This window comes from Stegastes partitus, unplaced genomic scaffold, assembly GCF_000690725.1.
Source record: "Stegastes partitus isolate 25-593 unplaced genomic scaffold, Stegastes_partitus-1.0.2 Scaffold2573, whole genome shotgun sequence".
NCBI classification, from domain to species: domain Eukaryota; kingdom Metazoa; phylum Chordata; class Actinopteri; family Pomacentridae; genus Stegastes; species Stegastes partitus.
Window position 1 is genome coordinate 3,490 of NW_007580304.1, and position 22,618 is coordinate 26,107.

The 22,618-nt window shown below is 39.4% G+C and overlaps 1 protein-coding gene across 2 annotated transcripts; it reads left to right on the plus strand.

The window, feature by feature from the left end:
* The first annotated feature begins 3,363 nt into the window (after window positions 1-3,363).
* On the plus strand, window positions 3,364-22,612 carry LOC103375381 (myocyte-specific enhancer factor 2C-like). Of its 2 annotated transcripts, none has more exons than XM_008305645.1 (9): window positions 3,364-3,540; window positions 6,628-6,831; window positions 18,626-18,769; window positions 18,846-19,032; window positions 19,180-19,224; window positions 19,851-20,014; window positions 20,898-21,027; window positions 21,117-21,240; window positions 21,833-22,612. In XM_008305645.1, the coding sequence occupies exons 1-9, from the start codon at window positions 3,487-3,489 to the stop codon at window positions 22,179-22,181; spliced, it is 1,401 nt and encodes a 466-aa protein (XP_008303867.1). In that variant the 5' UTR covers window positions 3,364-3,486; the 3' UTR covers window positions 22,182-22,612. The 2 variants fall into 2 exon arrangements, with proteins under 2 accessions (XP_008303867.1, XP_008303868.1); XM_008305646.1 differs by having other exon boundaries at window positions 18,849-19,032.
* Window positions 22,613-22,618: the final 6 nt, after the last annotated feature.

A 22,618-nucleotide genomic window follows, 5' to 3' on the forward strand; every position in this document is an offset into this window, starting at 1 on the left:
CGTAGAGTTTGCATGTTCTCCCCATGCAGCGTGGGTTCTCTCTGGGTTCTCCGGCTTCCTCACACAGTCCAAAAACATGCTGAGGTTAATTGGTGATTCTAAATTGTGCGTAGGTGTGAATGTGAGTGTGCTTGGTTGTCTGTCTCTATGTGTAGCCCTGTGATAAACTGGTGACCTGTCCAGGGTGTCCCCTGCCTTTGCTCTGAGTCAGCTGAGATAGACTCCAGCCCCCCCCCGCGACCCCAGTGAAGATAAAGCGGTGTATTGATGGATGGATTGATGTAGAATATAGGGATTTTGATTAAATGCCATGTTTAAGCTTAGATTTAGATGTTTTCCAGACAGAACCACGTCTTACAGGATTAGTTAAAAGACAACTGAACGATTCACAATTTTCTCAGTTTTTACAGCTCGTTGATTGATCCAAACAGTGTAGCACTCTCAGGTTCTGGATGCAGGAATTTAAACATTTAGTGTGAGGTAATACATTGTACACGATTCGGACCGATCACAGTGTCTGCAGCTTTAAAGGCTAACTCTGTAGCATGCTGTAGCACATAGACAACAGCTGGTGCTCTGACAAAATGTCCCAGCTGGGACACAACACTCAGCACAGAGTTTATGTTGCCGGAGACGTTGACATAAAAAGCAGTTTTCCACTGCAGGAACTTGTGCGTTGTTCTATGGCAGCCTGAACCTTTGAACGTGTTCTGACTTTAGGAACTGCCCCTGTAGTCACCCTGTAGGGTAGGTACTTATGACACAGTGATTTAATTGAAATGTGAAACAACGCAATTATCAAATCACAAAGGCTTTAATCGAGAATGCATGTTATACAACTTGTTTGACCAAGGGTTTTAGCTGTTTTTCAAATCCTCACATATTTAATGGGGCCTCATGTGGTTGCGCTTCATCACATTTTAAATCTGTTACCCAGTGAATATTAAACTGAAACTAGACATTGAAAAATTATATTGCAAATCAAATCATAATAAAAAAACACACTTGGATTACTATTCTTATTTTTCCCAAATTCTTGAGCTCTATTATGAGCACGATTATGAGGAACCCAGATATAGTTACACCCTGTTACATCTTAGAGTTTGTTTCACAGAAGCATTATCTTTGCACAAGTCATTATGTTGTGTAACACGGTTTATTACTACCAAGCGGACCAATCAGCGTTCAGCCTTAATTCAAAGCGTTGAAGAAAATATCCGATGAATTTCAATGTGCAAAACCCATTTTGTAATTTGAATTTTAAGCTTTGGCTGTGGTTCAAGCACAGTGCTCTTTAAATATGTAGCCAAATAACTGTTGAAAATATGTGCTGCCACCCAGCTCTTATATTATAAATAATGATGATGATGGTAATTAAGAGATGAAGCCAAACTAAACTGGTTATAAGGAGACTGATTTTCTGCCCTTTGTTCGGAGAGTGCACACCTTCGTCATTGCCTCATCATGAGTCCACGTTTCATTCTTGGTTTCAGCCCGTATGCCTGAGGGCTGCCACCTCCTGAAAGCAGTCACACTCTGCTGTCGTCGCCCTGCCGATGACACAAAAGCTGCCAAGAAAACCTGCTGAGTGTGTGTGTTGTGTGTTTGTGTCTGTCCCGGTGTGTGTGAACATCCATTTAACTGCGTGTGAACATCCAGTTAACTCGGCGAGCAGAGCTCTTAAGCTGCACTTCAGGAGTGAGACGCAGGTCACATGGCACACGCAGACACACACAGACATATACTACATGCACAGGAGTGTTTTCACTGAGACACAAAGATCCTGCTATACTGACTTTAAGAAGACCCCTCATTACCTCGGCTTTACCTGTTGACCAAACAAATACGGCTTCATGCTGCGTTAGACAGCATCAAGCCGTCTGCAGCAACACGCTTTAACATTTACCAGCTTTGCTGTATATTGTGACTGTAGGAAAATCAAATTATACATGACTATGACATCATTCTGACCAGTCAAAACAATAATTAAAGATATCTAGAGTAATCCAGTTTGGACTGGTCAGAATAACAGCTCAATCTCAATCCATCATTGCCTTCCACCTGAGCTCCTCAGAATCAGCAGATTTTTTTTTATATACAATAACTTAAGTACATCTAATGAAACAATGCAAAATTTTACCTTTGTACTATATGCAAAGTTACAAGTTGTTTTCATGCAAAACAACATAGGCGCAGCTAATTTTTGCCCACTGAATGTTCCCATAGATATACTTGACATAAACACTGAACAGAGGAACTGATGACAATTCGACACACATCACAATAAATCTCATGTTTAACGAACGTCATGGTTAGTGCTTGTCACAAGACAAGTGAACCAGGACAATGCAGGAGGGATTTCCTTTCTGCAAATAAACGTAATCTAAGTCCACTTAAGAATGGTGACTTGTCTGCCAATGGCTTCCCAGGTACATGTTTTTGCGGTTGAAAATACAAAAATGCCCAGCTCTGACAACATCTGAGATTCTTAAAATTCTGCTAAAATATTTTACAGAACTCAGTTTTTGGTCCCTATCTAAAATGACTGTAAATTTTCTTGGGTAGTGTTCATTATGCTCATGTGAAAATATCTTTCAAAATGTGATATCCTTATACAAATTCAAACTCACTGAACGCTGATTGTAAAAACCTTGATTGAGCAGACTTTAGTGACGGTCGAGGTGTTTCCCGCTCAGTTGTCCTCATTCAGCTCCACCCACAGAGGAAGTTTTCTGGCGAGCGGTTAAATTCCCGTCTTCAAGTGTGGTTTTTCAGAAGCTGCAGCTGTTGTTGTATGCAGCGTATAACAGGGGCAGGCAGTTGCATGTGTATTATTTGCATTTTGACATGCCAGGTTGTTTCGCTTCCTCCAGAGCGTACAGTTAACCCCCTGAGGAAGCTGCTCTCTGGGTGTGTCGGGGGGATCCAGCAGCAGCGACATGAAAACACACAATATGTTGCCTGTCTGTGCGTGCATGGCGGTTAACCTCTTCACCAAAGCACAACATGACACCCACACGCAAGCCAGTTTTTGGAATTAGATGTGGTGTTCATACACGTTTCTGTTCAAGGTTTTGTTTTGTTCTTTTTGTTTGTGTCGCCTGGGCGATGAGTTGATGCAGAAATCTAAAAAACCTGTTTATGCTCTTCTCTCATCCTTGTATGTGTGTGGGAATGATGCATATTCTCATTTTATTACATCCCATTCATAAAAAATTGTATCTATTGTCAATATAAGCTCTTTTATAAAGGGGGCTGTTGATTTTTTGACATTATCTTTTGAAAATCGTGCACTTGGAAGTATGAAACAGTTCTTGACCTTCGGTTTTTAATGCCATCATGTTTTGTTTCTCTTTTCTCTGCAGAAGCCAGCCAGAAGTTTGGGATTGAGAAGTGAAAATAACACAAGGACCTGAAAGTTAATCGAAGGAGCCAGAGGAGACTTGTGATTAAAAAAAAGGAAGAGCAACAGGAAAAATAGCGAAGATGGGGAGGAAAAAGATTCAGATAGCTCGGATTATGGATGAACGGAATCGACATGTAAGCAAATACACACATTGACAATCACCTTAGAATCTGTCAAACGTCAGAGTAACAACAGTAAACAGCAAAGCTTAGGCACAAATGTGAATTACAAGCAGTTGGATCGATGCAATATAAAATCCTTTACCTCTATGGAAACATCACAACCATGACAGGAGTAGTGAGCACTAATATCTTCTGTGTAATATGACCCAATTAGAATGCCATAAACTATAAAATAAAAAAATAAAAAATTCTCTGAAATTTTATTTGAACCAAAACTAGAATAAACATGTGTAACATTTTTCCAAGTTTCCACAGGTGTTACCATTACTGAAATATATATATTTTTTAAAATCTAGATGCTATTGATATTTACCTGGTTACATCGTATAAAGACTGTCACCTAAAAAAAACCTTTTTTGTTGTTGTTGTTTTTGTTTTTTTAGATTTGGGGGCTTAGATTTGGTTTAGATTTCAAACAGCACACCACACATGAGTATTTTACATCAAAAAGTTGTACATCTTTCTTTCTGTTTTTATAGTTTCTGGCTGAAAAAATGTGTAATGTTGATGATTTAAAAAAAAGAAGATAATATGCCTTTAAAACCTGTTGACAGGTTTTGGTGTCCAAAGGGTTAAGTGTAAATGAAACATATATCCCTGTAAGGATAAAACAGCAGCCTCCTCCTCACAGAGAAGCGTTGGTACCAGTGTATGGTCCAGCGGAGGACGGTGAGGTCAGTCCTGTGACGGAGGTCAGGAAGCACATGTGCCTGCATTTCCTGACATAACAGGAAGAGAGGAACTTTGTGTGTGTGTGTTCATATGTGTGCACTTGTGTGTGACAAAGCAGCCATGCAAAACTCCCATCGACAGTGTGCCCTCGTCACTCTGCTGTCATGTTGCGCTGATTTGCTCTGTACAGTCGCTGAGTGTGAGCGTCACATGATATCAGCCAGAGTGTGTCTGTCTATGTGAGCAGCTGCTGTTGTGTTTGAGTGTAAAAGAAGGAGAAAGAGTGAATATATTTGGATATCAAAATTGCGATTCGAATACCACCACAACGACTGAATATTCGCATATTGGGGTTCAGCCCTAGTTTTATTCAATTTTCTGTAAATTAATCATATAAATTCTACTTTTATTGTCTTTTTCAAAATTATTTCTGTCATTCTAACTCTATCTTACTGCAATGAAGACATGCCTCAGTTCTCTTTACTTCTAGTCATGGTTGTGCTGTTTCCATAGTGGTGCAGGACTTCATCTTGCAGTAAATAATGAGTCCACAGTGAGAAAAAACTTTACCATAGCAAAAAACATCATCTAGAAACTCAATGAAAAGCTGCAGCTTCATTCAACGTGAGTTTGATTTTTATGCCTCTGGCTGTGATGGCGGAGGTGAGGGAAAGTGGTGGCAGTGTTAAAAATAGTCCAAACGCAAGCAGATGATCACATGATCGAACCTCTAGGTTAGTCAAACTTACGTGGAAGACAATGTGAAGGTAAAGATTCATCTTCACTGCTTCATTCTTACTGTAGTGTGAGCAGTTTTCCTGTGCAGTCAGGGATCATTTCCTTTAAATAAAGAGGTTCAGTTTCATCTGGTTAACCTGCTTGTTGGTTTACAGCCTGACGGCTTGGGTTTCATCTCCTGGACATGTTTTTTTAGCTTTGCTGAAGGGACATTTTAGCTTCAGTGAGTTCGAGGTTATCAGAACAATTCAATAGCTGGAGCTGCAAAATACAACTTAATCTGTTTTTGGTCTGCAACTAGTTTTAGATGTGTGTCAAAGTAGCATCCATATGAATGCAGGACCCAAGGTTTCCCAGCTGGGCATTGCATCAGAACTCCATTAATACTGAAACTATTCAGCTGTCAGTAAGTTTAATGCTGTGGCTGTTTGGTGTATTCTCTAGATAGTACATAAATGTTTTATCTAAGGATTTCTCACCTGGGCCAGTCAATTGGCCTGATCTTTTGATCATGTCCATGGTCACACAGGTGTCTTTTTTTTTTTTTTACTTTGCCTAACATTATTGCTCATAATGCAAAAGCAGGAGACAGTATTCTGTCAATGTAGCGATGTGCCATTTTTTGTGTATAGACTTAATTATTTCCTCAAGCAGCTTCTCTTTTCTCTGTTGTACTAATTTCTGTAAAAGTAATAGTCCAGGTGATTTGTGCCAGATTTGAAATTGTATGTTCACTTAAAAAAAAAAACAAAAAAAAAACATGAAGCTTGGTATACTGGCAGAATTTGGGACCTCATGCCTAGTTTGAAAAATGCTTATAGTTTGAGTGCATCTACATTCCAAGGGGAGATGATTCCAGCAGTGGCCAGTAATGTTTGTAACTCCTGAACCACAAACACAGTAGAGCTGTGTGTCTATAAAAACCAATGTTCTTTTAATAGAAGCTCCAACAGTGAAAGAGTTCAGGAACCAAAGAGAAAACTGCCAATCAAAACTGTCAGTCAGTGGCCTGACTGAAGCTTTCAGATGTTATTAACAAAGACATCGGTTCCAAAATGACCACCGGCACCCTGATCAGAGGGACTGAATTTAGTGACTGAGACCAAAACAACTTGTTGAAAACATATCGTCTCAGAAATTCTTGAGAGAATTTGATGCAGCTTGACGGATTTTTTTTTTTTTTTGAGCCAGCATCTTGTAGCCATCAGTGGCATTTGAAGGCACTTCATCAAAAGTTTACGCTTGCACTAAACACAAAGTGCAGCTGAGATTGATGGGACTGTTATTGTTTTTCAGGTATTTGGTCCTAAACCAAAGTACTGGACACATTCAAATGTTGACTCAATGGCACTGATGTAAAAGGATCACTGAGGCCATCAGTTATCGTCTACTGAATATGAATGTCTGAACCAAATTTTCTGATAATCCATTTGATTGTTAAGATATTTCTGGATCAAAGCAAAAAATGCAGAGGCATGATTTACAAACTGCTAAACGGGGTAAACTAAGTTAGACGCAAATAACTTCCATTTGCCAAGCCAAACAACAGCATAGGCAGTAAAACAAGAATGATTTCCAGCAGTGGTAAATCCACAAGTACAGACGTCTCATAGTGTTTCTTTTCTCCAGGTGACGTTCACGAAGCGTAAGTTTGGCCTGATGAAGAAAGCATACGAGCTGAGCGTGCTGTGCGACTGCGAGATCGCCCTCATCATCTTCAACAGCACCAACAAGCTGTTTCAGTACGCCAGCACCGACATGGACAAAGTTCTGCTCAAATATACCGAATACAATGAGCCGCATGAGAGCCGGACCAACTCTGACATCGTGGACGTAAGTACAGCACACTTTTTGACACATTGTGGAGCTAAACCAGTAAGGACTTTAAAACAAGAGGTCACATTTAAAACTGTATGTTGTTGGTAACACATGCAGAAGAGCCAGAACCAGGACATTCTTTTCTTTGTAAGTTGGAAGACAAAACAAATCTGAAATGGATGACTGATGTAACTTGCGTTGGATGATATTGTGTTGTATTAATGGTGTAAAAATACCATAAAATACAGTCCACTCCTGTTAACCAGTGCTTTCTGATTGGTCGCTGCCACAGATGTTAATTAGTAACCACTGTACTAAAGGCTTTTATGTTTAAAACTAGTTGGTAGTTACTACACACCAAAGAGCAAAAAAGATGAACATGTCTGATAATTTGTTGTTCGCAGACAGTGTTGTGAAGAATGCTAACAGTGTTTTTAAGAAACTGATGGAAACAGCAGTGAAGACTTTGTTAGTCATTTCTGTCTAGTCAAGAAAGCTACAAAAAGACAACTTTATGTTTTTACAGCCTTTGTTGAGTTTGTCCCAGTAAAATGCCTGACAGCTTTGTGGATGTAGATATGTTTGAAGTCTCGCTGCTGTTTTAGTAGTTTGATCTAAACCATGGTACAGGTGTATGTTTGTGGAACTGACTGCGGAACAGTTTGTGTGGATGTGTGAGTGACAGCACAGTGATACAGCATGTACTAGAGCAAACCTTGACTTACGTAACAGTGTTAGGACAACACAATAGCCAGTGCACTACACATGCAAACACACACTTGCACCCAGCTAAGCACACCGTGACACCAAGGTCATATTTAAGCTGCCACAAGTCAACTGTGTAGGCTGCAGTGTGGATCTGTGACACTGACAAAGCTAGAGTCAGCCAAAAGTCATGTATTTATTAAAAAGACAGTTGTATACAAGTTGCATTTTCTCTATTTTATTAAGAGCAGTGACGACAGGACTTCAGTTTTCCCCCACTGGGGACCACCCGCTAACAACACAACACACTTTTTCCGCCTATTTTCCCATAAAATGTATTCAAAATTTCACACTGGCTTCTATTTACTGCAAATTATACAAATACTTTCTAGAAACTCTAAAGTGCTGACTTTAAAGTTTTGAAGGAATAATAGTAAGTTATGTGTTAGCTGGTCAAAATAATGACCCTGACTATTAATGTGACAAAATTAGAGCTGACGTTTTGACCCTACAAAAATATACATGAAAAGCCAACATATCTAAGGATCCCCTATGAGCAAGCCATGCATAACTTTTAATTGATTGATTTATTTTTATTTTTTTTTACGTCAACACAAAGCTTTAGTGTCCGTGTGATTTAAAAGAGTGGCTTTAGAGGAAACTTTTCAATTGTGTGCTTTTAGATTAGAGCTGCGAATACCCAATATTTTCACTGTTGATTATTTTCTGGATTAGTCCATTAGTTGTTTGATGTTTAAAGTGTGATAAATGTTAGAAAATATCAATTACTGTTTTCAAAAGCCCTGGATTTCAACTGTCTTGATTTGTCTACAACCCTAACGTATTCAGTTTATTGTCAAGAAAAAAACCCCAGAAACTAATTATATAAGAAGCTGCAATGACAAAATGTAGACAGATTTTACTTAAAAAGATATTCAAACTGATTTGTAGACTATCAAATTAGATGTAGATGTTATTATTTAATAGATAACAACTAGTCAATGAATCAGTTACACACTTTTTAAAATCTACTGTCCTCTTGCTGGTTTCTGAGGTTCTGTGTGCTCTGACTTTACGTAACCACTTGAAACAGACAGTGAGCACAGAGGTGAATGAGAAGACTGTTGGTAAACAAGTCTTTAGTCACTGTGGACTTTTGCCAACCTTAAAGAAGATCTGCAGGGCCTAAAGTTAACGTTTGCCTTTCAACATGATGTAGCCTTTTTGGAGTGGGCCAACAAGCGCTGCAAGTAATAATAATTTTAGTTGTCCAGTAATGAGCATTTTTGATGAAACAAAGAACTGGACGTAAAGACAATGGATTGATTCACAACATAAGGCAGCAATTTTAGTAAAAAAAAAAGAAAAAAAAGAAAGAAAACATATAACATTTTGTTAGTTTACATTTCATTTTGGTTAAGCAGGTAGCATGCTCTTAGTGCACTGTGGTCCATTTAGTTCATCTCCAGAAAAAGATTAATTTTATTGATTCTTCACAAATATAATACAATTTAATATGTATAAAGGTACACATAAACAAATGGGATAAATTCCCTGAGAACATCAAATAGTGCAGAGTAGCTGTGATGCTGTGAGCAGTGACAGAGACAGTCAGAGGTAAAATGTGCAAGTGGCTCCTGATTTCTTTTTTTCCCACAACTAATCAATTGGTTGAGTCGACCAAGATTTTCTTTGATTCACTACAGCCTAACCAGAAAGATGAAATGAAATTCTTCTCAGCTTTGATCCACAGTATTTTGTAGATTTAAAGATAAAAACAAAAACATGGCTTGCTCTGGGAGATCCAAGGAATCATTGGATTTGTTATGTTTTCACATATGTTGTTGGGATAGTAACTTTAGTTCAATCTCAGTCAGGGTAACCTTATTTTTTAAAGGATTTTATCCATAAAGCTTAAATTACTTAGGTTAATTTTCATTAATAATAATACCGTTGGGTAGGGATTTTAATGATTAGTCAATTATTGGTTAACTCTTGTTAATAGTTTAACGTGTTAAAAATATATTAACTGGTAAGGCAGATGACGACAGATACACGTCAAAAAATTTATTGTAGATTAGCTGTAGTACTTAGTTGTGTTGGGTTTAATACTACAGCGACTCAAGGAGGTAGTCGCTTAGACTACAGACAGTTCTGATTTTCTGTGTTTGTATGAAAGCATTGTAGGAGTTTAGCTCACAATGGGCCACCATGACTGAGACTTTTGTAGCACTTAATGGCTTTCAGTCAGCATCCCTGTTGCCGGGACTTAGCTCAACTTATCACAGGCAGCATGTCTGTTGCCACATGGAGTGGCTTCAGCACTAAATCATAGCTAATTTAATGGGATTGGATTGAATTTAAATTGGATGCTCCTTATAGGCACTGTATACTGATGAACATGTGCAAACCATGATGCTAGTTTCCTATCAAATGAACCAGGAGCTGTCATTTGTCATTTTTTAAAAGAAAATTTGAGGGTAAATTCTGAGTAAAATTGACAGTCTTGCCACAGGTGGTGTTGAATTGCTGCTTATGTGTGCTGTTTGTGTGCACATGTACAAACATATATGTGCGTTCACCTGAGCCCTTTCATCCACGCGGCCAACCACATGGCCTCTTGGCCCACCTCACCACACCCGGGCTTACCCCACGGTAATCCTCTGTAATCTGCCACAATCCTATTTAGCTTGTTAGTGTAATCCGTGCAGGCAGCCTTTTCATCTCCGCCGCATCCACACAGTCTGACTTATTTACTGCCGTAACTGCTGCCACTGGACCTGCTGAACTTTAACCTCACATTTCAACCTCGCTGCTCTCCACCTTTGTCTTCTCTTTGTGTTATCCTTTCGGCTTTTGTTGGTTTTGCACTCCTTCATAGAGTGAAAGTATTGTGTTTGTTTGGATTAGAACTGAGAGATGAAAGCCAACAATAAAACAATCTTTACATATAAAAGCTACATTTGTATATTCTGACCGACTCTGCTCCATCTGTAGATTCTAAAGTTAATCATTAAATAATTAACCTTCATACATATATATATCTATATCTACATATCTATATATTTATATTTAAGTTTATTTAAACAATACTTTGAACTTTGCATATTTTTTATTTACTGCAAGAAAAACTTAGCTTAGAATTGGACAGTTAGCCATTTGCATGTAAAAATGGAGCTTTGACCATGAACATTTATTGTCTTTTTTTTCATGCCATAAAAAAAGGTAAATGCTGGTTTTTGTGTATAATGATGTTTTGAAAGATGATTCTGATATTTTAATGTCAAATTTTGTTTTTGACCTCAAAAACAGAGAAAAGAACTGAACTGAAGTTCCATTTTGTAACTTTTTGGGCTGTCAGCTGTCTTTAAGATATTCAGCTGCAGTTGTCATGTTGTCACACAACTGAACAACTTCCCAATCATCCTCATGGAGATGGGGCAGCTGGAGGCGTTTGTGTCTGTGTGTGTGAAGTAGTAGTTTGTCCAAGCACGTGTTTTCAGTGTGATTCCTGTGTTAGCTGATAGTGTTTGGTACTCGGCCAGCACACCTGACTTAATCTCACTACTCTCTGATTGGATGATTTAAGGGATAGAAATCTTTGGGAGGCATGTGCAGCCTCACGGCGTAGGGCAACAATGCACGGCTGTACATGATGCTGCGGCGGTGCCAAGGTTGCTCCCGCTGTGCCAGATCAGCGCGTTGGAGCTGCTCTCAGCTGGAAGGACTGATTTTAAAGGAGCAGTTCAACACTTTGAGGAATAAAGCTTTCTTTCTGTCTGAGGTTGAGTTGAGAAATCAGAGTATTTCCCCACTTTGAAGCAGTTTCTAAGCATTTGATTTGGTCCTGTTACATTTTTCCTCACTGTGGGCTCATTTTCACTATAATTTAATGTCCTGCACCACTATGGAACCAGCACAACCATGTTTAAAAGTAGAGAGAACTCAGAAATGTCTTCTGTCAGCATGACACAGGTAGAATGCCATCATAAAAAATGATTAAAAACATTTTTTTTGACCATTTATCAGGAAAAAAAAAAATAGAATCAACATGTCTTACATTTTACCAACACTGTTCAAGGATGAAATTTATTAGATGGTGCTATCTTGCACTGGCAGGGTATAGAGTTGATAGCAAACATGTTGTCTGCTATGTAGTGTGACATTCTTTGAAGAAATGGCACAGAGCTGGGCTTGCTGCTCCTTCCAGCTTCAAGTCTTTACTTGCTAAACAAGGCTAACCATGTCCTGACTCCTGCACTACTGCACAGACATGAAATTCATGTCAAGTTTCTCATCTGACGGAGACAATACCAGTAAAGTTAATCCTGTTTGTGTTGGAAGTATTTCTTTAATCACAGCTGCCAACTCTCACGCTGCCCAACAAACCTCATCCCAAATAAGAGGAAGCCTCAGAGCCCCTCCTTCATGGAAACAAACACAGCTATATAGGTAAAACAGGCTTCCTCTGCACACAGGGCAAAGTCTGAACATCTGGATTTTTCCACTTTTCAGCACCGACATTGGTCTATAAACTTCACAAAGAGCAGAAGACACAGTTTGCAGGCTTTAAGTTGATGAAAGCCAACACACGTACAAGGGTGCTTCAAAAAGTTCTTGGCCTCACCTAGAAACAAGGTGTGTAATTCCCATTTTGGTGCTTAACTGTATACTACAAAGCCTTATATCACTGTCCATAGAAAATAAAATGTTTGAAGCAATCAAAGAAAAAAAAAAAAGGGACAGCTCTGAGCTGGTGTACTGTTGGTCCAGGAAAAGGTGCCCATCCAATCAACACTGATGGCAGATGGAGCCCAATGTGGCTTTGAGCTGTTGCCCTATCACGGGAACATTTGAGTTTTGTGGACAGTGATACAAGGCTTTATAATATATTGTTATGACCCAAAATGGGAGTTATGCCCCTTGTTTCCAGCAAATTTTTCTCTTTTTAGTCATTTTTTGTTAAAATGTGAATATTTTAGTATATATAGTTATCCTATATATATAAACTATTTACAGACTCACCCTTTGTTTTTTCCAGTATTGGTAATGCTTGTTTCACATGAAAAGATGTTTTTGCTAATTGTTATCAAATAAGTAATTAAAGACATTTTTCTGATTCATGGCATTATAACTGTCCCATACTGCACAGACGACATTTCTGAGTTTATTATGCTTCTAACCGGGATTGTGCTGTTTCCATAGAGGCACTGAACTTTATAATGCAGTGAAAAATGAGCTCACAGTAAGTACAGATGTGACAAGCGCAAAGAAAAAACTGCTTGGAGTTTAAAAGATTAACTGATTACAAAACAGACGGTTTTAGATGATTTTGAAGCAAAAAATAATCTTGAGTATTAACTTAATAACTTTGGGTTTTGGAATGTTAAAAGAAGACTTGTTTGGCTTTTTTTTGCAGACAAAAAGAAACTTACTGAATAATCATAAAATTGTTAGTTGCTGTCTTTCTCATGACAACCAGTTTTCCTTCACTTGTGGAGGAGTGCAACAGGGAAAAAGTGAGTTGGATGGGGGTTGGATGATAGTACGCCCACATAGCTGTGAAAAGGCCAATGAAATATCTGCCAGACAGGAATTCAGCAGAAGAGAGGCTCCTTTGTTTTGGTCATCTTTTTTTGTTCTCATGTGGCGGGTTGGCATCACCCTGTTTGTGTGTTTTACAGGCTACAGGCCAGATAACTATCGCCGTATTGTGTTGCGTTGATTTCGCCTGGGAACCTTGCTGCTATTTATAAACCAGAGGAGTTCTGCATTCCTCGCTTTTCCTCCGTTAACCTTATTTTTGCTTCAGCCTGCTGTGCAGCGTTGCTGTGTGTGTGTGGCTGCCTTCAGATTAGAAACAGATGAAACTCACATGTGCTCGCAGAGTCAGTCCAGTTCCTTTGTGTTGGCTGAGATCCCTCCCTGCTAAATGGCTGGAAACCGGTAGTGGTCTAAAAATAGCCCAGAACATGGCTAAGAATAGGCATGACGGGCTGTGAGTGTGTGCGACTGTGGTTTGCTGTGAATGACTGAGTGTTTGCGTAGAGCTGTGAGCCGCAGGAGGAAAATAAAGAATAGGAAGAGAAGCAACTTCAGACTGAGTAACCCACAACCTCCTCCGCCTCTTCCCTCCTTCCTTTTTCCTTTTCTGACCAGTTTAGTTAGATTCTGACCATGAGTAAACATGTAAAAACATGTTCATATAAAATTAATCGGTCCTAATAAAGTGTTTACTTAAGAGTGAAAAACACTCTTAAGTAAAAATGGCAACACATGAGTGTAGCGATGCTCTGTTAAAAGTTCAAGCTTTACTAAAACAATGTCAGTTAATAAAAGCACAAAAATATTGGTATGAAAGTGGGCTCATTTTGAACTGCACGACAAAGTCCTGCACTTCAATGGAAACAGCAACCATGGCTAGAAGTAGAGAGAACTCAGAAGTGTCCTCTGTGCAGTATATCACAGTTAGGAAGCCCTAAATTATATATATATATATATGTGCATATAAAGAAAAAAGCTTTTATTTTGATTTGCTTATGTAACTGACTAAGTTTGACAAAACCTGTTATCAGTGTCCACAGGTTTTACCAACACAGACAAAACATGGAGGCTATACATACTATAGAGATTTCACTCTTTACATTTTTACAACCTCTGCAAACCTTTCTACACTCTGCTCAGCTTCAGCTTCAGGAGATATTTCACCATGCTGAATGTATCTTTCAACAACTGTATACTATTCTCCAGTAATGCTGCTTTTATTTTATTGATTCAGTATGTTTGATTTTCCTCTCAGTCTCTCTTCTTGTCTCCTTACTGTTCTGTGTAAACACAGCCTCCAAAAACTCCCTGGATTTTTGTTACGTGACTGTTGGTGTCAGCTGATGGATGTTCTTTTTTTGTTTGTTTGTTTCAGTTTAAAGGAATGTATTTTGTTAGGAATTTTAAAGTTCAGATTTGATAAAGTTTACTGACCAATCTGCACTTCACACATGAGTAGTTCAAGGACTATCACAAAGTTGAACATCCAGTGATTATTGTTTCTCTCTCTCTCTTTTTTTTTTTTTGAAGTTTCAAGCTGATAAATGGTCTCATTTTGTTGATTTTTATTTTTTTTATTAAAGAGAAGATGTCTTTTAAATGTGGTGGTGGATTTTGGGGCTGATTCACAAAATATCGTCAAGAGTAGACACAACAAGTCCTGCTGATAAAAATGATTGCAGTCGTTATTGTTATTTTTACCTCTTACGTAGGACCAAGCTGCTCTGTGGGACTTTTTAGGAATTCTGTTTGAAGTTTACAGCAGCTAATGTTTAGGAGACTTTGAGGAAAGTTTCCTGGAAATGAGCAGGAAAACGGAAGCGTTCCAGCTTTATCTTGTGTCTGTGCACATAATGTGGGGCTGATAAATGGTAATTTTGGTTGATGTGCGGCCTGAGCAGTAGGTTAGCAGCGGGTTGTTGTAAAAGCTGCGTGTCATGTTGCCTGGCACGCACTCTCCATTAGAGAAGCACTGAGAGCATCGTGTGATGTGGACGAGAAGGAGACCACTCTTGTCAAGGAGAGAGGTGGAAGTAACTGAAGCTAAAAAGAGAAAACAAAATCGATGGAAAAGCAACGCGGCGAGGCTTGAGGAGGAGGAGGAGGAGGAGGAGGAATGAATGGATCTTGGATGACGAGGAGGGGGGAGGCTGGTATGATATTATGGCATCCTCCCTCCCCCCACTTCCTCAGCTGTCTCCCCCCTCCCTCTCTGTCTCGACAAGAATCTATTCAAACCACCTGCCGCCTCACACAGCCACCCCGACACTCTCCTGCTCTGTGGTTGGGAGTAACTGACAGCCGAATACTCGAGTATTTCCATTTTTATGCTGCTGCTGTGACACCATTCTTTTTCTTTTTACTGAAATATCCCACAGTGATGGCAGCCCAAAATCACAGATCATTTTTAAAAATGTACTAGTTAACTGTGAAACAAACAGGCCAAAACAGTAAATGATGTCCACTTCAGACCAAATACTTCTATGGATGCCCTTAAGAACAAACAACCCAGTGAGCTCTGTGAGGCTATTTTCAAGCTAATTTAGCTAACTTTACCTTTAAGCTCTTGTCTTTGCCATTATACAGACAAAATATACCTGCTGCGTCTTGTTTTCTCAGTCTCAGCTATCCAGATCTTGCATCATTTCATATGATAAGATCATCAGCCTTAATATTAGGGAAAAAGATTGTGAAAATGTAGTTGTTCCACGAGTCACCATAAAATGATGGCAGGATAGATAACTTTTCATAACTGTGTAGAGGACATTGTGAGGCTCAGTGGTTGAAAGGAAAAGTGCTAAAAAATACCAAAAATACATCCATCACAACTTTATAAAACCAAATTTGGTGTCTTCAGACATGTTAATGTTTTAGTGTGACTAAAAGTTCAAAAATTCAAAATATTCATCACAGACAATCTCCCCTTCATAAATCATGGATCATCATGGTCGAAGTAGCAGACTGTCTTAATGTCTATGACATGGAGTATTGGTATTCTAGTATAGGCATTTTCATGCACAATCATGTCACGTGTTGGAGATCACACATCATCACTGTTGTCCACAGTCTGAGGACAGAAAACTCATCAACAGAACAAACTGACAGACTAAGAACTGAACACCATCAGAGGAGAATTCAAAAGACTCTCAAACACTTGAATGCTCCAAACTGGTTTGATTACTGTGATTTGTCCAAACTACCATATACAACATGTGAACACCACTGTTGTTATTCCATTTCACAGACAGAAGCTACATTCACCAGTGTTCAAATGTAACTAGTGTTCAAATGTAACAACTGCTTTTACACAGAAGGAATCATGACTATATGAGCCTGACATGGAAATGTAGGTACAAATGAGACCTTTAATTTACTACAACTTGTTTTGACCAACCACCTCTCACACATGGTGATAAGACGCTTAACAGATAACACATTCGATGGCTGTTTCTCTGACACTGTGTCATACATATCGTGTATTTTGATTCTGATGCTCAAGGTTGGTTATAGAAAAAATTGTGCATCCAACAGATTTCAGCTTTAGATTGTGACACCTGTTTTGGTTGCAGTTTTTACCAGAGCTCTTTGTCTTTCAACCCTGAGAACTGAATGTTTATCTGCTGCAGTTATGGAGTTATGAGGACTCCAAACATGCTGAAAAAGTTTATTAAAAATGGTACATATTCATAGTATGAAGGTAAAATTTTGCAGGATTTCATTAAATAAACTAAAATTATTGAACAAAAAAAGTCAGCTGAATTTAAGAGAGTCGAGTGGGAGGCACTGATTGATTTTCATTGTGAGGTACATGTAAAAAGAGCAATTTCCAAATATTTTTTCCTTGATATTAAGTCTTAAAAAAACAAAAAAAACAAAACCTGCTACTATTATAATATGAAATGATGTAAGATCTGGATAGTATAGACTAGTACAGCCTGTATGGCTAGTCCTTTGAATGACCAAGTTAAGAGCTTAACTGTAAAAGTAGTGAAATTATCTTGAGACTAGAGACTTTGAGTACATCTTGTTAATAATACTACAAAACTTCTCAATGCAGGAGTTTTACCTGTAATGGAGTATTTGCTGCTTTAGAGTACATGATCTGAGTACTTGTTCCACCTGGCTACAGCACGTTTCAATTGAAGAAGGACTGTGTTTGTGTCGTAACACTGTGTACTCTGTGTGTGTTTGAAGAGGGGAAAGTAGGCTAGTGGATTCGCTCTTATGTTTTAATAGAGCAGCCAGATTGACAGATTGCGAGGGAGGGATGGGAGTGACGAGAAACTCTGCGGCACACAGGAGCAAAAAATAGCCTTCTACGGCCAATCCCTCCGGCAGCCACGCCAGCATTGGTGGTAGCTGCCTCACCCTCCTCCCCTCTAAAGCAAAACAGGTGGACATGACTGGGATGAGTGGGATAGCTGTGCTGGTCTGACTGCCGAGTGATAGCGCCGCCGTTGTGCAGTGACAGACGGGACTAATGGGCTGTGAAGTGCTGAAGCAGGTTACTCAGAGCCAAACCACATACTGTACAACACACACCGTCATATCATCCGATACCTGAGCGAGGAACGATTTCACAACACTGACAGTGTTCAAGTCACACACACAACACACGTGACTGATCTGATGCTCGCTTTTACACATGAAAAGAAAAAAAAGTCAGAGGAACATGAGTGACTTTTTGATCGGCCTATTGAACTTCACTCAAAAAAAATTTTCAGGTCTAGTTGGGTTCTGTCTGAGTAACTTCTGGTTTGTGGAGTCTCTGTGGTGGATCCCTGCTCAGATGGCGCCCTCCTGTGGTCAGCACTGCTTCTTTTTTAATTTAACCCTCTGAACTCCAAGCAGTCTCTATGTGTTTTATTTGCACCTGTCTCATTGTTATTTTTTGTGGGCTCTTTCTTTATTTACTGCAACTCTATGGAAACAGCACAACCATGACTAGAAGTACAGAAAACTCAGAAATAACTTTGAACTCCATTATAAAAAAATCATTAAAAAAGAAGAATAACATATTTTTACAAGTATTGAAGAGAGCTGGAGTCAGTCTGCCCACAGGGGATACCAACACTGGAAAATTATTTATTTATTTATTTATATCTAGTTTATTGATAAGTTATTTTTTCAGTCCTGAAAATGCCATGTGTCTATGTCCTGTACTTGGGAAGTCGTGAAGGCTCAAAAATGCTGGAACAGTAAATTTGAAAGCTATGCATTTTTTTACTTTGTACCTTCAGCACCTGTACCTGGTATGAAAGTAAAATTTTGCATTGCTTCATGTAATCTACCGAAGTTGTTAAGAAACAGCTTATTTTTATGGGGTCAGATGGGAACTTTTCTTCAGATTTGGTTGTTTTTCTAAATTTTAATTAAGATTTTCATTTTCGCTGTAAATGTTTATCAGTTCCAAATATATCCTTAACTAATAATCAATCATCTTTTAAAAAAAACTCGTGCTTGTTATTTCTACACGTGTGAGATTGTGAAGCAAACATCAGTAAAAATAGAAGTTATACTCAGTGACTCATCCAGATGTGTTTGTCTTGTCTTCTAACAGACGCTGCGTAAGAAGGGTTTAAACGGCTGTGACAGCCCCGACATCGAGGCCGACGACTCTGCTGGCCAGAGCCCAGAGTCGGACGACAAGTACCGCAAAATCAACGAAGACATCGACCTGATGATTAACAGGCAGAGACTCTGTGTAAGTTCACCTCTGCTCTGTTAGTGATGTGTAGTTTGGTTGCACCTCGCCTCATCAAGTCCTCCTGTTGGTCCAGCAGGGTCTGCCTCCATCCAGCTATGACATGGGGGTGTCCCTTCCCGGTGGCAACCCCGGTGGGCTGCTGTACTCCCACCAGGGCATTGGGGGGGGTCTGGGCAACCACAACGTGCTGCCCATGTCACACTCCTCCCTGCAGAGAAACAGCCTGTCCCCTCAGCGGCCCTCCAGCACTGGGAACGCAGGTACATCACCATCATTGCCTCTATTAAATACTGAGTGGAACCGGGTGAATACTTATGCAATCACTTATTTTACATTTTACCTTTAGTATTTTTAATTTATTGACATTTCATTTGAACTGCAGTGCCAACTTTGCTTGTTTTCTGCAGGTCTGATGGGTTCAGAGCTGCCCAGCACTGTGGTCTCCAGTGTCGGTAGGACTCAAGTTCTTCATATTCCTCCAGTCGACAAATTAGACGATGACAGACCAGTTAAAGGCCTTGTTATTCAGCAGAAAAGCGGAAAAAATGCCATCTCACAACTTATACTTCAACTTTTTTAGTTGATTCGAAAACTGTTGTCACAAAAACATGATTCTTACAAGAGAGACAACAAGGTCATCAACACTATCAAACACTAAAGCCAGAGACACTGTCTCTCCAGTCGCACAACCATCAAATGTCCAACATTGATGAACAATGTGTCCTGTAAGGACCTTATACCAGAGGTGATCATGAATAAATTAAAGGCACGCAATCATTGCTTTCACCCAATCAGAACATAAATTCTGAGATAAGACAGATTTATAAATTAAATAAAATATGAAGAGAATAATTTAAAATCTGAAAACAAAAAGATAGAGAAGCTTGATGAAATTGGATAAATAACAATTTATTAACAGACATTGAGCCAAAGTGCTTTCTATCAGAGAAATAAGATCAATGTATACTAAGGTTAAGACCCTGAAATAATTTTTATTAAACCCATTTCAGTGTCTAATAGCAAGTACAGTTGTGTTCATTTATAATAAAAGCTGCATTTAAACTTTGTCTTTCTGTAGGAAATGGCAGCTACAACCACTGCAGCTCCCCCGGCCTGATGTCTCCAGCAGGAGTCTCCAAGAACATGCAGGACAAGAGTCCTCCTTCAATGAGCATGAGCCGCAAACCCGACCTGCGAACACTGATGCCGCCCTCCAACAAGTGCAACAACATGCCGACTGTTGTGAGTGTTTCCCTCTAAGTTCTACTTTATTTTTATTTCATAAGTGCATTATTAAGCACAAAGACTAATTTTAGTTTGTGCTTTAACGCTGCCCTGCAGTGTGAGGACTTTGACCTCATGTTGGTAAGTAGATCTCAGATTTTATTGTCAGGTATGTTGTGCTGAAGGAGGAGGCTGCACTGGTCAGATGCTGACACAGAATCAGTTTAACCTTTTTTCTGCAGCAGTGTCCCTGGAGTCAGTGGACACTGGAGTCTGTTAACATGTGGAAAATTTACTAGAAATAATTAGCTGTATCATACAAATACAGCTTTCAGAATTATTAGTAACTTATATGCTACAAATATGTGAAATTGGACGTTTATAAAAGATACTGTTGTATTGAAATTAACAAATGATATTCCAAACACTCCCAGAGGCCATTTAAACTCTTCTTTTACCACCAAGAAGTACCCTGAATGCATGCCAATTAAATGTTTAATGAAATCAGAGGTGGTCAGAACTGTGTCCTATGTTTTGCAGAAACAAAATAATTTAGTGATTTATGTTTTTTCAGTTAAAGCCATTAACTGCAACTCATTAGACAGAGGAATGGGACATTAGGCAACCTAAAATAACTGCCGCAGAAAGAGGTTAACTGGATTTAAGGACACTTTGTTTGACAGCAGGTATCATTAGGCATTAGGCTGAACATGTGCTCTAGGCCTGCAGCGAACGATTATTTCCATTGTTGTTTGTTTTGTTAATGAATCAATTAGTTTTTTAAATGACCAAAAACTGGTCTAAAATATTCACAAGTCTTTACATTTAGGAGGCTACAATCAGAGAATTTGGACTTTTTTTCTGTACAGCAATGTCTGATAGATTCTTCTTCTCTTTACAGAACCAGAGAATAAATCACTCCCAGACCGCTCAGACGCTGTCCACTCCTGCAGTCTCTCTCTCTGCTGCCACGGTGCCTGGTCAGGGGATGGGCGGTTATCCTTCTGCACTGTCCTCCTCCTACGGCACAGGTGAGTACGACAAAAGTTTACCACTGCTTGGCAACAAACGAGAGGCTCCCACAGGATAGAATCACAGCAACCGTCTGGTTCATTCTCAGAGTTCTCCCTCGGCACCGACCTGTCCTCTCTGTCTGGGTTTGGAAGTTCTGGTCTCGGATCAGTGACAAGCTGGCAGCAGCAGCAGATACAGAATCTACAGCATTCTGCGCTCGGACACATGGGGTGAGTGGCTGCTATATATCTTATCAGGCCTCAGAACCCATGACAGGCAACTGTTAACTAACTCCAGAACTCCTCCACCACTGACATGTTTTGTGGGTCAAACAATTATCAATAAAATAAAAACCACTGATAATGAAAATATTCTGTAGTTGCAAACATTAGTAAGCAGAACATCTCTCCAGAAATGTGTTATCCTCCATGCTGATGAGGATTGAGTCTGTCATAAAACATAAAGGTGGACATACGAGTTATTGAAAAATTCAAAGATTCAAATTTCTGTAAAGAAAGTTCAACTGACTTTTGTTGCATTGTGCTGCTACTGCAGGACCTATATTTTTTAATTAAGTAAATCTAAAGTGTTTTTATTTTACATCAGAGCAAACACCCCACTGTTCAACTGTAGACGATACAGTTTTGCATCATTTGACACAGAAATGATATTGTACAGAGGTGTACTCACTTCTGTTATATACTGTATATTCATGTAAGGTAGAGGATGGAAATGCGCACAAGTTCAAATTGTCTTGTGAAGATTTTCTCAAAATGTCATTAAAATTTTCTGCACATTCCTGTAACTTGCTCTCATTTAAAGGAACTTGTGCCAGAACTCGAACCTCAACCTACCCTCCAGCCATCAGAACCTCCACATCAAGTCTGAGCCAGCATCCCCTCCCAGAGACCGGAGCGTTGGCATGATGGGCGTGGGACTTGGAGGAGGCGTCACCACGGCTGGATACTCCATCGCCGGCAGGGGTCCCCACGAACCGGGCCGCTCCCCCGGCGACAGCGCATCCAGCTGCGGGAGCTCGTACGAAGGCAGCGAGGACCGTGACGATCACCACGGCAACGACAGCTTCCTTCTCCGACCTTTGCCTAATCAGGATGAGCGCCACAGCCCGTCAGTCAAACGGATGAGGCTAACGGAGGGTTGGGCGACATGATTGGAGTCAGTCTGCAACCAGAAGGGAGGGAAATGTTAGTAAAGTTACCTTATAGTGTTATTATTATTATTATTATTATGATTATTAATAATATCATATTCTTGTACTGAGTGGGTGTGCTATATGTGTAATGGTAACATGTACATGGGGGGGGAGGGGGGGCTGTTTTGTATGAATACAGTGATGCTCTGCTGTATTTACATGTACTGTAGGTAGACTTCACACTAGAGGAATGACTTCTTGGAGATCAGGGCCGGTTTACAAAACTTGTAAGAAATTGATTCTGCAGTTTGGCTTATGTGTCAAAAATTCTCAGTTAACAGGTGGAGCTTCATCTTGTCTTTATGTGTAAAACTTACAGTTAACTGTCAGTCACAAAGTACAATTTCTATACAATTTATCACTAAACATACTCAAATAAAATGGAGATATAAATA

Bases quoted from the DNA above. Each gene is read 5' to 3' on its own strand.
- LOC103375381 (XM_008305645.1), top strand. From the start codon at position 3,487: ATGGGGAGGAAAAAGATTCAGATAGCTCGGATTATGGATGAACGGAAT. The intron at 18,770-18,845 runs GTAAGTTCACCT...CTGTTGGTCCAG, and splicing joins TTAACAGGCAGAGACTCTGT to CAGGGTCTGCCTCCATCCAG. The intron at 20,015-20,897 runs GTGAGTGTTTCC...TTCTCTTTACAG, and splicing joins GCAACAACATGCCGACTGTT to AACCAGAGAATAAATCACTC.